This window comes from Oncorhynchus gorbuscha, linkage group LG03, assembly GCF_021184085.1.
Source record: "Oncorhynchus gorbuscha isolate QuinsamMale2020 ecotype Even-year linkage group LG03, OgorEven_v1.0, whole genome shotgun sequence".
NCBI lineage: Eukaryota > Metazoa > Chordata > Actinopteri > Salmoniformes > Salmonidae > Oncorhynchus > Oncorhynchus gorbuscha.
In genome coordinates this window covers 34078497-34092597 of record NC_060175.1, presented here as the reverse complement: position 1 = coordinate 34092597, position 14101 = coordinate 34078497, and the positions used below count along the sequence as shown (strand labels likewise).

Genomic DNA, 14101 nt, shown 5'->3' with positions numbered 1-14101 from the left:
TGTATTATATATATGTTTTTTGTTTTTTCTCTCTCTGTAATGCTTCTAGTCACTTAGCAATTTTATGAAGCCCAGATAAGTTCCCAGTCTCCCAGCCTCATAACTAGATGTTCTCCTATGTGGTGGATGGGTTCTATGACCACACCATGTTTGAGATCACACTCTCTGTGTCAGATGGCAGCATCACACGGAGGCTGTGATGCTGCCATCTATGTAGTCCCCTGGACCAACAGTGTTCCTACTGTTACAGTAAGCTCAGCCCTGTGGAGACATGGTACACACCACTGTAACACAGAGCTGTATGTGAAGGAAAACCATTTACAATAGGAGACCCATAAGAGACTATCATCTCTCTGCTGTCCCTCAATGTAGAGTTGGTTATTGTAACAGTCCATGATAAGTATATTATGTTAATACCTATGGTTAGGGACCAACAGTTGTGCCTGAATGTCCATCAAAGTAGACAGACGTAAGTGCCATTAGAGAACCAAGTTGTGAATTATAAGACATACTTGTTAAAAAGCAACGTTTACCACTAACTCACACCTTACTGTGTATTATGTTATCTGAGCATGGAAAATATGAACAAACTGAGCACAGAAGGGAGTCAAAATGGAGCCATAGAGAATGACCAGGTACATTTGGGTCGATGGTTTCCAATTGCATCCAACCAAAGATTATCTATTATATTGACAAGATAGCCAAGTGACCGCTCTAACAATGGAAATGTCCTCAATGATTGAAGGCAAGTGAGATCAGGTGAGACCAATCTAGCCAATAAGAGGGCAGATACGCGTGTGAACAACAGGCACAACTAAGTCGTTTTTCTCAAAGTTGCCAGAATGCCACGTGCATCCACTTATATCAGTACATTTGTAACAGACTAAACATTACAAAACTTCTATTCGATCAAATAAGCCTCAATTGAGGAGTCGACATTCTCACATATACCTCCATACAAAAAAGGGTTTCTCACACAGAGAGATTTTGGGCAGAGTAAATCCTCTCACTTCGCCTCTTCCTCTCTGATTCTACTAAGGATGTGGAACAGCATGGGCTTACTTTTGAAAGTGTTTCTCCTAGGCCTCACTAGATGGCACCCTCGGTCTGTCTAAAGTCAGTATTCGAGACAAGCTGATGGTTCATTGCTTTGGAAAACTCTATAATGGGTTACAGTACAGTCTTAGCATAAGGCACAACCTTGATAGAGATTTAACCTGTCAATTCTGTTCTCTCAGAGATTTGATGGGAAGGCACAAGATCCAGGAAAAAGCTGTGCTTTAATATTCATATTAAACAAATAATCTTCTTAAATTAATGAAAATATATTAATTAATCCAATGTTTTCAGGCCTAAATGTGAAGTAAATCTAAAACATGTTTTTGGTTAGTTTCAGGCTGCTGTTAACTGTTCAACTCTACCACAGGATAACAGCGTTGGCTGTAGGGGACGTCCACCATCAACGACCTGCAGCCTGAAGAGGATTCATATGTTTGCAGTGAGGCATTTTAGCGTAATTTTGATTTCAATTACAGGTCAATGTGAAGTTTGTAATATTTGAAAAGATATACTGTATTGAATACATACTCATGCTGACATCCTGTGTTGGAGGCTACTCCTAAAGGAGTATTCCTTGCGTAATTGGTCAGTTGCTCGATTAAGTTCTGGGCCCATACATGTTAAGAGAGGGGATCAAGAATTGCTAGAACGAGGTGCGGAACAATGAGCTCCACCCTCTCTCTTTATAAGTTACGGGCCAACCCCCCCCCACCCCCCCACCCAAACACCGGAACTATTGCTGCTCATTATCCTATGCATCATGTTCAGTCCCGACAGATTCTCCGTTATGTTGGTGTAGACCTCTCCACAAGAGATGACTGTGTGTCATGTAGCTCTGCTCAGCAACAACAATACAAGTGGTTTTGTCTCTCTTCCTTTCGGCTGCTTTTTTCTCCATTGTGGGATAAGGATTTATTTTGGTTGTATTACACCAATAGTTCTAACATGCCTTTAATGATCTGGTTTGGTGGACTAAAACTATATTTGTAGTGTTATATGAACAACTTGTCCATTAGTATGTGAAAATGAATTAAACAATGTGTAGGAAAACACAAGCAAGTGTGTCAGGTGCTATTTTTATTTAAATTAAATAATCATAAGGACTTTTAAAGCATGTAAAATTTGACCAAAAACCCTAACCTATCTCTCAATTAGATTGTGTCTTTCCTTATGACCTATTTATCCTTAAGATGGTTTGACCAAAATGGAAGAAAAATGTATGCATACAGTCGGTCAAACAGTACTGATAAAAGTATATCTAAGAATCAGTTGTAAACTGAAGTGTAGGTACAAACATACTGCAAAAGACATGTAAATGGTACTATAAAAAATAACCATGTTAAGTACATATTTTAAATATCAGTTAGAATTTTTGCTATTCTTTCCCCTGGTTGTGAAGATTTTTTTTCGTTTTTACTTTTCTATATTTTTTTATTTCGATTTTCTAAAAGGAATGTTAAAATATTCTGTGCAGATTACAGAGCTAATATATCTTGTGTCATGCATGAACAATATGCGGTTCGGCTATGAATGAGGAACATATGTAAACATTATTTTAAAAAGCAATCCTTTTTCGATTCATATTCTCTATTCATGCCTGTGCTTCTTTAAAAAAATATGCCTTATGTGATTAAAAGTTTAATGGAATTTGCACATTAGATTTTGTAATTGAAAATAAACAAAGAAAAACAAAACAAAAAAAAAGACAATAAATGTTTGATTCAAGGTCTTAGCTGAAAGAGTTAACAATTATGAGCAACTGGATCAGCAATCGTTGAAATTCTGCAAGGCTCTCCGAGTTCTCAGTCTCTTAGGTGTCTTTAAAAAAAGCAGATAAAAGCAGAAATCGTGGTTGGCCAGTGCAGTCTGTCTGCCCCATCCTTCCTTCTGGTTATCAGAGCTGTTCAAGTCATCTGAGGGAAGACTGAGAAAGGTGAGAGGTTCATGTATACAAGATTCACCTTTAAGTTGCATTCAAAGAACATTAAGTGGTGGTTTCTGTACATTTACGAACACGTATATATCCATGTGTGCATGCGTGTGTGTGAGTGTGTAGTCCATGAGCATGTGTTTGTAAAATGTGTGTGCTCTATTCTATGTGTAGCAGCTCACCTTGACTCTTCCTCAGGCTTCGCTCTAGAAGAGACCACAGTCCTTCAGGTTGTTCTTGATGATGACGTCGGTAACGGCGTCGAAGACAAACTGAACGTTCTTGGTGTCGGTGGCTTGGGTGAAGTGGCTGTAGATCTCCTTGGTGTCCTTCTTCTTGTTCAGGTCCTCAAACTTGGTCTGGATGTAGGCCTGTGCCTCTTCAAATGTGTTGGGACCTGGGTATAGGAGAGGAGGTTAAGACAGGAGTGTTGTGCCCATAGAATTAGATAGGTTGTTCTACTGAGTCTGCACGAGTCATGCAAGGAGAAAACTAGTCAGGTGGAGAAGTGGACCTGCTCTACCAATGGGATTCATGGGGTTTGTCAAGCTAAACTATATAAACAAAAGTATGGACACTACTTCAAATGAGTGGATTCGGCTATTTCAGTCTCACCAGTTGCTGATAGGTGTATAAAATCGAGTACACCGCCATGCAATCTCCATAGACAAACATTGGTAGTAGAATGGACTTACTGAAGAGCTCAGTGACTTTCAACGTGGCACCGTCAAAGGATGCCACCTTTCCAACAAGTCAGTTCATACAATTTCTGCCCTGCTAGAGCTGCCCCGGCTAGAGCTCCCCCAAGTGCTGTTATTGTGAAGTGAAAACGTCTAGGAGCAACAACGGCTCAGCCGCGAAGTGTAGGCCACACAAACTCCCAGAATGGGACCGGTGGGTGCTGAAGCACATAGCGCATAAAAATAATCTGTCCTCGGTTGCAACACTCACTACCAAGTTCCAACCAGCTCTAGAAGCAACTTGATGAAATGGGTTTCCATGGCCGAGCAGCCACACACGGACAAATCGGGTTTGGCGGAAGTCAGGAGAACGCTACCCAAATGCATAATGTCCACTGTAAAGTTTGGTGGAGGAGGAATAATGGTCTGGGGCAGTTTTTCATGGTTAGATCTAGGCCCCTTAGTTCCAGTGGAGGGAAAGCTTAACACTAAAACATAAAATGACATACTAGACGATTCTGTGCTTCTAACCTTCTGGCAACAGTTTGGGGAAGGCCCTTTCCTGTTTCATCATGACAATGCCGCCATGCACAAAGTGAGGTGCATACAGAACTGGTTTGTCGAGACCGGTGTGGAAGAACTTGACTGGCCTGCACAGAAGCCTGATCAATACTCCACCGAACACCTTTGGGATGAATTGGAACGTCTACTGCGAGCCTGGGCTAATCACCCAACATCAGTGCCCGACCTGACTAATGCTCGTGCCTGAATGGAAGTCCCCGCAGCAATGTTCCAACATCTAGTGGAAAGCCTTCCCAGATGAGTAGAGACTATTATTGAGGCAAAGGGGGGACCAACTCCATATTAATGTCCATTATTTTTGGAATGAGATGTTTGATGAGCAGGTGTCCACATACGTTTGGTATTGTAGTGTATACATCTTGCCACTAGATTTCTTCTACTGGTAAAAACTATGCCTCCTAGTCTAACATGAGAATGTCAACATACAAACACTGCCAACTATAAGAGAATATGGAACATTCAGGGGATGCAGAGTTGTGTTACGGTCTTACCAGAGTACTCTGGGAAGCAGATGGTCAGGGGACTGTGGGTGATCTTCTTCTCAAACAAGTCCTTCTTGTTGAGGAACAGGATGATGGAGGTCTCTGTGAACCACTTGTTGTTGCAGATGGAGTCAAATAACTTCATGCTCTCGTGCATCCGGTTCTATGGGGAGATGGAAAGACAGAGAGAGCAAGGGAGGGAGGGAATGAAAACAAAACATTATTTAATTCCAGTTGATCCAGACAAATCAAAATGATTGTGAAGCAATTTCCTTTAGAAATAAAATATCATTTAAAGTGATAAAAGAAATCTAGTTAGTGGCACTTAAAGGACAACAGTGTTCTGCCTCCTCACCATCTCCTCATCCTCAGCCAGCACCAGATCATAGGCACTCATGGCCACACAGAAGATGATGGCTGTGACTCCCTCAAAGCAGTGGATCCACTTCTTCCTCTCAGAACGCTGGCCACCCACGTCAAACATCCTGCAGGAACACAAGGAGACAGTTAGGGTCACCGTTTTACTTCTGTTTACTAGTGGTGCTGTATGCCCACCCCCAACCCCCAGATCAACCTCTAGTCTAGCCCTGTCACTCCTTTGATGTGTGCAGATTTGGAATAAGTGGATAGGTGTAAACAATATGGCGCTGGCTCCCATCTCATTTTTTTACGGGAGCCTCCCCAATGTTGCTTAAACCTATTTGGTCTATTTGGATCTGGAACCACAGGAGGGGATGTTTTCTGCAGGGCCATTCATGACCTCCGTATTGGGATCTATAATTACACCAAAAACACCATGATGATTTGACATTCCTGGATGATCTCCCACTCTCCATTAACTCAGGCCTGGAGGATCTCCCACTCTCCATTAACTCAGGCCTGGAGGATCTCCCACTCTCCATTAACTCAGGCCTGGAGGATCTCCCACTCTCCATTAACTCAGGCCTGGAGGATCTCCCACTCTCCATTAACTCAGGCCTGGAGGATCTCCCACTCTCCATTAACTCAGGCCTGGAGGAGAGGGGAGGCCTGAGGGTCTCTCTGTAGTCCGATCAGCTAGCCTTCCTCTGGGGACCTTCTCTCTCCATGTGCATTGCAGTCAGTCTGCCTCCTCTGTCTCTACCTCTCTCTCTCTCTCTCCCCATCTGTCTCTCTCTTTCTCTCGGTCTCTCTTTTTGTCTCTCTCTGTCTCCATTGGGCAAGACCCTTCGCTGCACAGACCCTGGCATTTTGTTGGTGTATTGGTACAGTGACATTGCCGTGGTTATGAGGCAGGCAGGCTGCAGACGGATGGGTCTGAGGCGCTGAGGGAGGCGATCTAGTAATGTTTGTTTGTTGACACGATTGAGCCCTGCATTACTTTTCACGAGGACATCGACCAACCCACCGACCGGGCACGAGGGCGAGATGAGAGGATGCCCACTTCCCAGTTCCAGTCTGGGTTGTGGAACCCATCTGAGATATTTACTAATCACCACCACCAAGGCATTTCAAAACATGGAGAATAATAATAAATACTGAGACAGTGGCATGGAAGTCTGATGTTTGTCAAATAGCAGACAGACTGTCGGTTTAGTTGTTGCACCGTCAGCCCTGCTAGAAATTCAGCTGATATTTGTGTGAAGTTCCTATGTAATGGAGTGCTACTATGCATTGTGTTGGCAGGCTGAGTAAGTACAGCTCATTACCACAGGGATGTAATGAGTAGTACTCACCTCAACAGGGCTCTCATCAGCTTTAATATCACTCACTGTAACCTGATTCCATCAGACCAGATAAACAGTAGCTAACACTGCTGCAGGGCAGGCAGTGGAACGTTCTGTTATTTGTGTTTGTGTAAAAACACACCCAAACACTGTCTGTCTGTCTGTCTGTCTGTCTGTCTGTCTGTCTGTCTGTCTGTCTGTCTGTCTGTCTGTCTGTCTGTCTGTCTGTCTGTCTGTCTGTCTGTCTGTCTGTCTGTCTGTCTGTCTGTCTGTCTGTCTGTCTGTCTGTCTGTCTGTCTGTCTGTCTGTCTGTCTGTCTGTCTGTCTGTCTGTCTGTCTGTCTGTCTGTCTGTCTGTCTGTCTGTCTGTCTGTCTGTCTGTCTGTCTGTCTGTCTGTCTGTCCATTTACAGTGATAAGAGAGATCTAGTTAGAGACAGACAGACAGACAGACAGACAGACAGACAGACAGACAGACAGACAGACAGACAGACAGACAGACAGACAGACAGACAGACAGACAGACAGACAGACAGACAGACAGACAGACAGACAGACAGACAGACAGACAGACAGACAGACAGACAGACAGACAGACAGACAGACAGACAGACAGACAGACAGACAGACAGACAGACAGACAGACAGACAGACAGACAGACAGACAGACAGACAGACAGACAGACAGACAGACAGACAGACAGACAGACAGACAGACAGACAGACAGACAGACAGACAGACAGACAGACAGACAGACAGACAGACAGACAGACAGACAGACAGACAGACAGACAGACAGACAGACAGACAGACAGACAGACAGACAGACAGACAGACAGACAGACAATAGTGTATCCTGACTCCATTTGGAAGCCTCTATTCCATTTGATGTGTAAAGGTGGTGGGGGTATTGAGATTTAAACAGGAATTTCCTCAGTATTTTATAATTAAGACTGAGAAATAGTTCTGTTATCAAGGATAAGGAGTAATGGAGGCATGGATCCAATTCCAACATTCAAATGAACATGGATTTCTGAAGCCACCGCCAGTGAACACGTCAACCAGTCCATCAACACTCTCACACAACCTTCCCACCATACACACCGATGCACACACAAACTAACAGCACACACAGAGACACACAACCTTCCCACCATACACAACGATGCACACACAAACTAACAGCACACACAGAGACACACAACCTTCCCACCATACACACCGATGCACACACAAACTAACAGCACACACAGAGACACACAACCTTCCCACCATACACACCGATGCACACACAAACTAACAGCACACACAGAGACACACAACCTTCCCACCATACACACCGATGCACACACAAACTAACAGCACACACAGAGACACACAACCTTCCCACCATACACACCGATGCACACACAAACTAACAGCACACACAGAGACACACAATCTTCCCACCATACACACCGATGCACACACAAACTAACAGCACACACAGACACACAACCTTCCCACCATACACACACAAACTAACAGCATACACAGAGACACACAACCTTCCCACCATACACACCGATGCACACACAAACTAACAGCACACACAGAAATACAGAGACACACAGAGACACACAGAGACACACAGAGACACACAGAGACGGAGACACACCGATGCACACACAAACTAACAGCACACACAGAAATACAGAGACAGAGACACACAGAGACAAAGACAGAGACACACAGAGACAGAGACACACAGAGACAGAGACACACAGAAATACAGAGACAGAGACACACAGAGACAGAGACAGAGACACACAGAGACAGAGACACACAGAGACAGAGACACACAGAGACACACAGAGACAGAGAGATAGAGAACCAGACATGGTTAGTCAGATGGAAATAGTATTTTCAAAGTAACATCCAGACAAAATGGTGCTTTGGAGGAATGAATATCGCTAGCTTCACTCCGAAAGACAGAGAGGAAAGAAGAAACAGAGAGGTTATTTTGCGTTTGGGCAATGGAACGAGCAGGGGGTTCAAAATGAATCACGCACACACTAGTACGTCAGCGGTCCACTCACTTAAAGTGCAGGTCTTTGAAGGTGAAGTGTGTCTCCACGATGCCGGTGGTCTTGACTCTGGTCCGCAACACATCCTGCTGTGTGGGGATGTAGTCTGCTTTGGCTATCCTCTCTAGATCATTCAGGTAGCTGACAGGGACAACACACACACACACACACGTCAGAATACAGATACACACAACTGTCAGATTAAAAACCAGGTGGACCCTGTGGCCACGTTGTTAATGGTATTGGTGCTATCTGTTTATTTAACCTTCATCAATATAAACTCACCACTAAGTGGATAGAGACTCATCAGTTTCTATTTGCTTGACTACCTGAAGTGCCCAATCTATGGTGGATATGATACACATCAGCACTCAATCTGCCAGGAGATGCCGACAGCCTTACTCAACACATTTACACACACAAATGACAATGCCATTTGATCCCGGGAAAACCATCTGATTGCGACTGTTGAGAGAGAAAACAATTGTGCTAGTCATAGCGCTTGCCGACAGCCAGGGCAGCGGGCCCTGTCAGATACTGTCAGATTCCTCTCGTGTGGTGTCAGCCGGTCAGCCAGAAGGTAACTCAATGTTTTTTAAGGCCTTAAATTCATGGCAATAAATCTTTGTTTGGAAACAGCTGTCTGTTCATTTATTTAGCAGCAGCGGCCTGTTATGTTATTTGAATATTGAGGACACTTCCTGGCTGTCTGACGCCACTTCCTGGCCCTCTGACACCTCTATCTGAATGGCTGGGTGGAGACAAGGGATGGGAGGCTGGGACTAGTGGGTGATATGGGCTTCACAATTTGGATCAAATCAATGGCTCAACATTTTCATCACACAGTTATTCTTCTGCCTTACAAAGATGTTCTGGATGCTGTGCCTCGTCACTGTATGGTACCATCAGTCACCGTCATGTTCACCTATCATTGGACTACAGACTGGCACGATTTACCACCCTCACATTCTCATGTTCCCTCTCTGTGTTTATACCTGCAGCGGTTGAGTTCTAGAGACTGTTCTATAAACAGTGTGCCCTGAGCTGAGGTTAACACACAAGATCAGTGTGGATGACGGATCACCATCTCAAGCTGAACTTCGGCAAGACGGAGCTGCTCTTCCTCCCGGGGAAGGACTGCCCGTTCCATGATCTCGCCATCACGGTTGACAACTCCATTGTGTCCTCCTCCCAGAGCGCTAAGAACCTTGGCGTGATCCTGGACAACACCCTGTCGTTCTCAACTAACATCAAGGCGGTGGCCCGTTCCTGTAGGTTCATGCTCTACAACATCCGCAGGTACGACCTTGCCTCACACAGGAAGCGGCGCAGGTCCTAATCCAGGCACTTGTCATCTCCCGTCTGGATTACTGCAACTTTGTTGGCTGGGCTCCCTGCCTGTGCCATTAAACCCCTACAACTCATCCAGAACGCCGCAGCCCGTCTAGTGTTCAACCTTCCCAAGTTCTCTCACGTCACCCCGCTCCTCCGCTCTCTCCACTGGCTTCCAGTTGAAGCTCGCATCCGCTACAAGACCATGGTGCTTGCCTACGGAGCTGTGAGGGGAACGGCACCTCAGTACCTCCAGGCTCTGATCAGGCCCTACACCCAAATAAGGGCACTGCGTTCATCCACCTCTGGCCTGCTCGTCTCCCTACCACTGAGGAAGTACAGTTCCCGCTCAGCCCAGTCAAAACTGTTCGCTGCTCTGGCTCCCCAATGGTGGAACAAACTCCCTCACGACGCCAGGACAGCGGAGTCAATCACCACCTTCCGGAGACACCTGAAACCCCACCTCTTTAAGGAATACTTAGGATAGGATAAAGTAATCCTTCTCACCCCCCTTAAAATATTTAGATGCACTATTGTAAAGTGGCTGTTCCACTGGATGTCATAAGGTGAATGCACCAATTTGTAAGTCGCTCTGGATAAGAGCGTCTGCTAAATGACTTAAATGTAAATGTAAATGTAAGATTGTACATCAATATCGTGGCACATCGTTTCATCACAAAACAAAGAGTTCGTGTTCGCTATAATCCTGCCTAAAGTCTGTGCGTATATTAAAAGTGTTCTCCACACACACTCCTTCCTTCATCACAAACCAACATCTCTGATTGAAGGATTCTAATCCCACGCCCCACAGAGAAAGGCCTCCTTTGTTGTGAGGGATTCACATATTGAAACATTGCTTAATATGAGCTTTCGATTTCTAGTATCCAGAGCTTAATTGAATCCTGTGGGCTTACAGTTACAATTTACAAACCCTCCTTCTTCCCCTGTACCTCCTCCCTCTAGCAATGGTTAAACATTATTGTGGTTATTAGCTCTGTGCTTTGATTCATTTGCTCATGGATTTGGCCTTTGGAGAGGAGGTGAGTTACAGTAGTGGAGCTGTAGGAGTGATTCTAGCCTGCTGAGAGGGGACCGGGCCTCTCCCTGTGCTCTGAGATAGATGACAGTCTGGAGGCTGATATTGTTGAAGCACACAGGAAGTCTCTCTAACTACAGTAGTCAAAGTGCTCTGGAGAGGCCTGATGAAATAATGTAAATCCTCATCACCGCCTTCACAACCTCTTGGGGGTCATCACAACAGTACGCTTACCAGAAAGCCAGAGCTTTAATAAGAGCAGGGCGAGTGAGCGAGCGAGGGATTAAAAAGTTATGATTAGATTGGTAATACAAAAAGGGGGAGAGAGAACAATATTGCTCCCTCTGCTCGTTTAATATTTAGTGGATGCCAGGCAATCATTTTGTGACACACTATCTTGTTGTGCATTTTAGAGCCCATTTCCCTGGCACCGTGCAATCTCACCAAGAGGCCTTGTGTCTAATGGACTCGTCTAAGAACAAGTACAACACTCTCCCTCTGTTGCAGGTGGGGATACATGCACAAGTGCTTTTCCAGTCACATAGATGGTGAGTGTATCAGGAATGGTGGAATCAGGGGATGTCTTGTGTTTTCTCAAAATTTCCATATAGAGTGATTGAGGGGCCCTATGGGGCCCGGTGATAAGGGACTCTAACCTACACCACGCTACAGCAGCACTGGGGAGAGAGAGCCTTGCAGTATTAGTGTGTTTTCTTTCATCATTAGACCAACAGCTTAGCAGTACATTACACTGACGGAGCACTACATTACATTGACTCAGTTAAAGGCCTCGATGTTAATGAGCGGCTCTGTGGAGAGGCTCCAGAGAGAGCTGACAGCCTGCGGCATGCAGGCCGGCTGTGTTGGGGTCAGACATTAGAAGCATGACTAGACCTAAATGGAAGTGACATGAGACCTGTTGTTGTTCTACATAGAGAAATACTTACAATGGGAGTCACTATAAAGGACTAACCTGGAACAATAGCATAGCCTTACACTGTAGCATCTGTTGACTGGTCGCTGTGAGAACCAGAGCACAGAACCTTGAATCTGGGCGCAAAGATGCATAGCACTGCTGGTTTCAGGGACAGAGTCAGAGCTGGGACACCAGGTGAGTGGTCTCTCTGGCCAATCAATGACGTCAATCAAGAGCCAGGTAGAGTAGAAAAGAAAAGCAGCAGTACTGCAGACCTCGAGGCAGGATTTTAATATCCCTGGACTAAAGGCTGCAACCAGGCGCGACATGGTCGGTGCCAACCACAAACTGCCACCAATCCCTGGATACCCCAGTGACTCCCTCATTCAGGCTACATTTTCCTGATGGCTGCCTCATGGCCAGCCGAGAGGGAGAAGGAGGAGGGAAAGAGGGAGTGACTGCATATGTGAGCAGTCACTGTGAAACCACACTGTCCTCCACCCTGACTTCAGAGCTCCCGCTGCTATTCGGGACAGGACAGGACAGCTCTACTAGCGTGGGAGCTGAGCAGGCTGCCCCAATGCAGTCAGACTTTGGACACAGAGAACTACACAGAGGTTTCAGAACAGAACTAAAACTACATTCAGACCCATCTCCAGAAATATTGTTGGTAAGCTAAATCAAAGGAAAGATATTTTAGAACATCAAATTGAACTATTAAATGAACACTAGCAGCAGTTAGACAATAGCATTTCCTTGTCTGTTATCACCTCTAATTTGTCTTGGCCATAAAAAATCTTACAGGAAAACAACAACATAGAAAATAAAATATATATTCAGGCTGGGGACTATACAGGTGAATTAAAAACCGGTCTCTAAACAAGCGAAAGTCATCTGTTTGTAAACAACATGTTGGTTGTTTCTTAACTCCCATCATCAAAGTGGATTGATCCAATCTATTATATCAGGAACTGGTCCTCTCTTCAGAAATGGATTCGGGGGAAATTAGGTTTGTGAAAATTCCTGGAAGTTCAGAGTCAGACTAACCCCCATTAATAAACCAATTGGTTCCTAAACAAAGTGATAACACATAGCGCATGCAGCCTTGATCTCTTAATCCCCTTAAAATAGAGATGGGAGACCGAGGGGGGACGGGAGGAGGGAATTTTGGAGTCACTGTGGTGTGAAGCCATTAGAATCAGAGCCTGCTGATCTAGTGTGATGCTGCTGCTTCCCCAAAACTCCCCCTGATTGCTTTGCCCCAGATTCCGAAGGTAAATCCAGTAAAATCACAGCCCAGCCTACTTCAACAGAACCCATTAAGTTTTGTGATCTAGGAGGGGTCATGGAGAGTGGCTGAGCTAATAGTACTATGGCATTGAGGAGCACACCACATCAGTCACTGCCTTTATCAATAAGTGTATCGAGGACGTTGCCCCCACAGTGACCGTACGTACATACCCCAACCAGAAGCCAAGGATTACAGGCAACATTTGCACTGAGCTAAAGGGTAGAGCTGCCGCTTTCAAGGTGCAGGACTCTAACCCAGAAGCTTATAAGAAATCCTGCTATGCCCTCTGACGAACCATCAAACAGGCAAAGCGCCAATACAGGACTAAGATTGAATTGTACTACACTGGCTCTGATGCTTGTCGGATGTAGCAGGGCCTGCAAACTATTACAGACTACAAAGGGAAGCACAGCCGCGAGCTGCCCAGTGACATGATCCTACCAGACGAGCTAAATCACTTCTATGCTTGCATCCAGGCAAGTAACACTGAAACATGCATGAGAGCATCAGCTGTTCCGGACGACTGTGTGATAAAGCTCTCAGTAGCCAACATGAGTAAGACCTTTAAACAAGTCAACATTCACAAGGCCGCTGGTCCAGACAGATTACCAGGACATGTGCTCCGGGCATGTGCTGACCAACTGGCAGGTGTCTTCACTGAAATATTCAACATGTCCCTGATTGAGTCTGTAATACCAACATGCTTCAAGCAGACCACCATAGTCCCTGTGCCCAAGACCACTAAGGTAACCTTCCTAAATGACTACAGACCCGTAGCACTCACGTCCGTAGCCATGAAGTCCTTTGAAAGGCTGGTAATGGACTACATTACAACCATTATCCCAGAAACCCAAAACTCACTAATTTGCATACCGCTCAAACAGATCCTCAGAAGATGAAATCTCTATTGCACTGCACACTGCCCTTTTCTACCTGGACAAAAGGAACACCTACGTGAGAATGCTATTAATTGACTACAGCTCAGAGTTCAACACCATAGTGCTCTCAAAGCTCATCACTAA

The 14101-nt window shown here is 45.1% G+C and overlaps 1 protein-coding gene across 2 annotated transcripts in view; it reads right to left on the bottom strand.

Annotated features, from left to right (window-relative positions):
• Nucleotides 1-2684: 2684 nt before the first annotated feature.
• LOC124031253 (guanine nucleotide-binding protein G(i) subunit alpha-2-like) overlaps nt 2685-14101 on the bottom strand; it is a 92434-nt gene continuing 81017 nt past the window's right edge. The window contains exons 5-9 of one of the 2 annotated variants that reach the window (XM_046342305.1): nt 8517-8645; nt 5089-5218; nt 4743-4896; nt 3172-3386; nt 2685-2983 (exon numbers count right to left, since the gene is read on the bottom strand). In XM_046342305.1, the coding sequence (XP_046198261.1) occupies nt 3196-3386; nt 4743-4896; nt 5089-5218; nt 8517-8645 (604 nt within the window). In that variant the 3' untranslated portion in view covers nt 2685-2983; nt 3172-3195. The remainder of the gene's footprint in view (nt 2984-3171; nt 3387-4742; nt 4897-5088; nt 5219-8516; nt 8646-14101) is intronic. The other variant, XM_046342306.1, reaches the window with a different exon arrangement.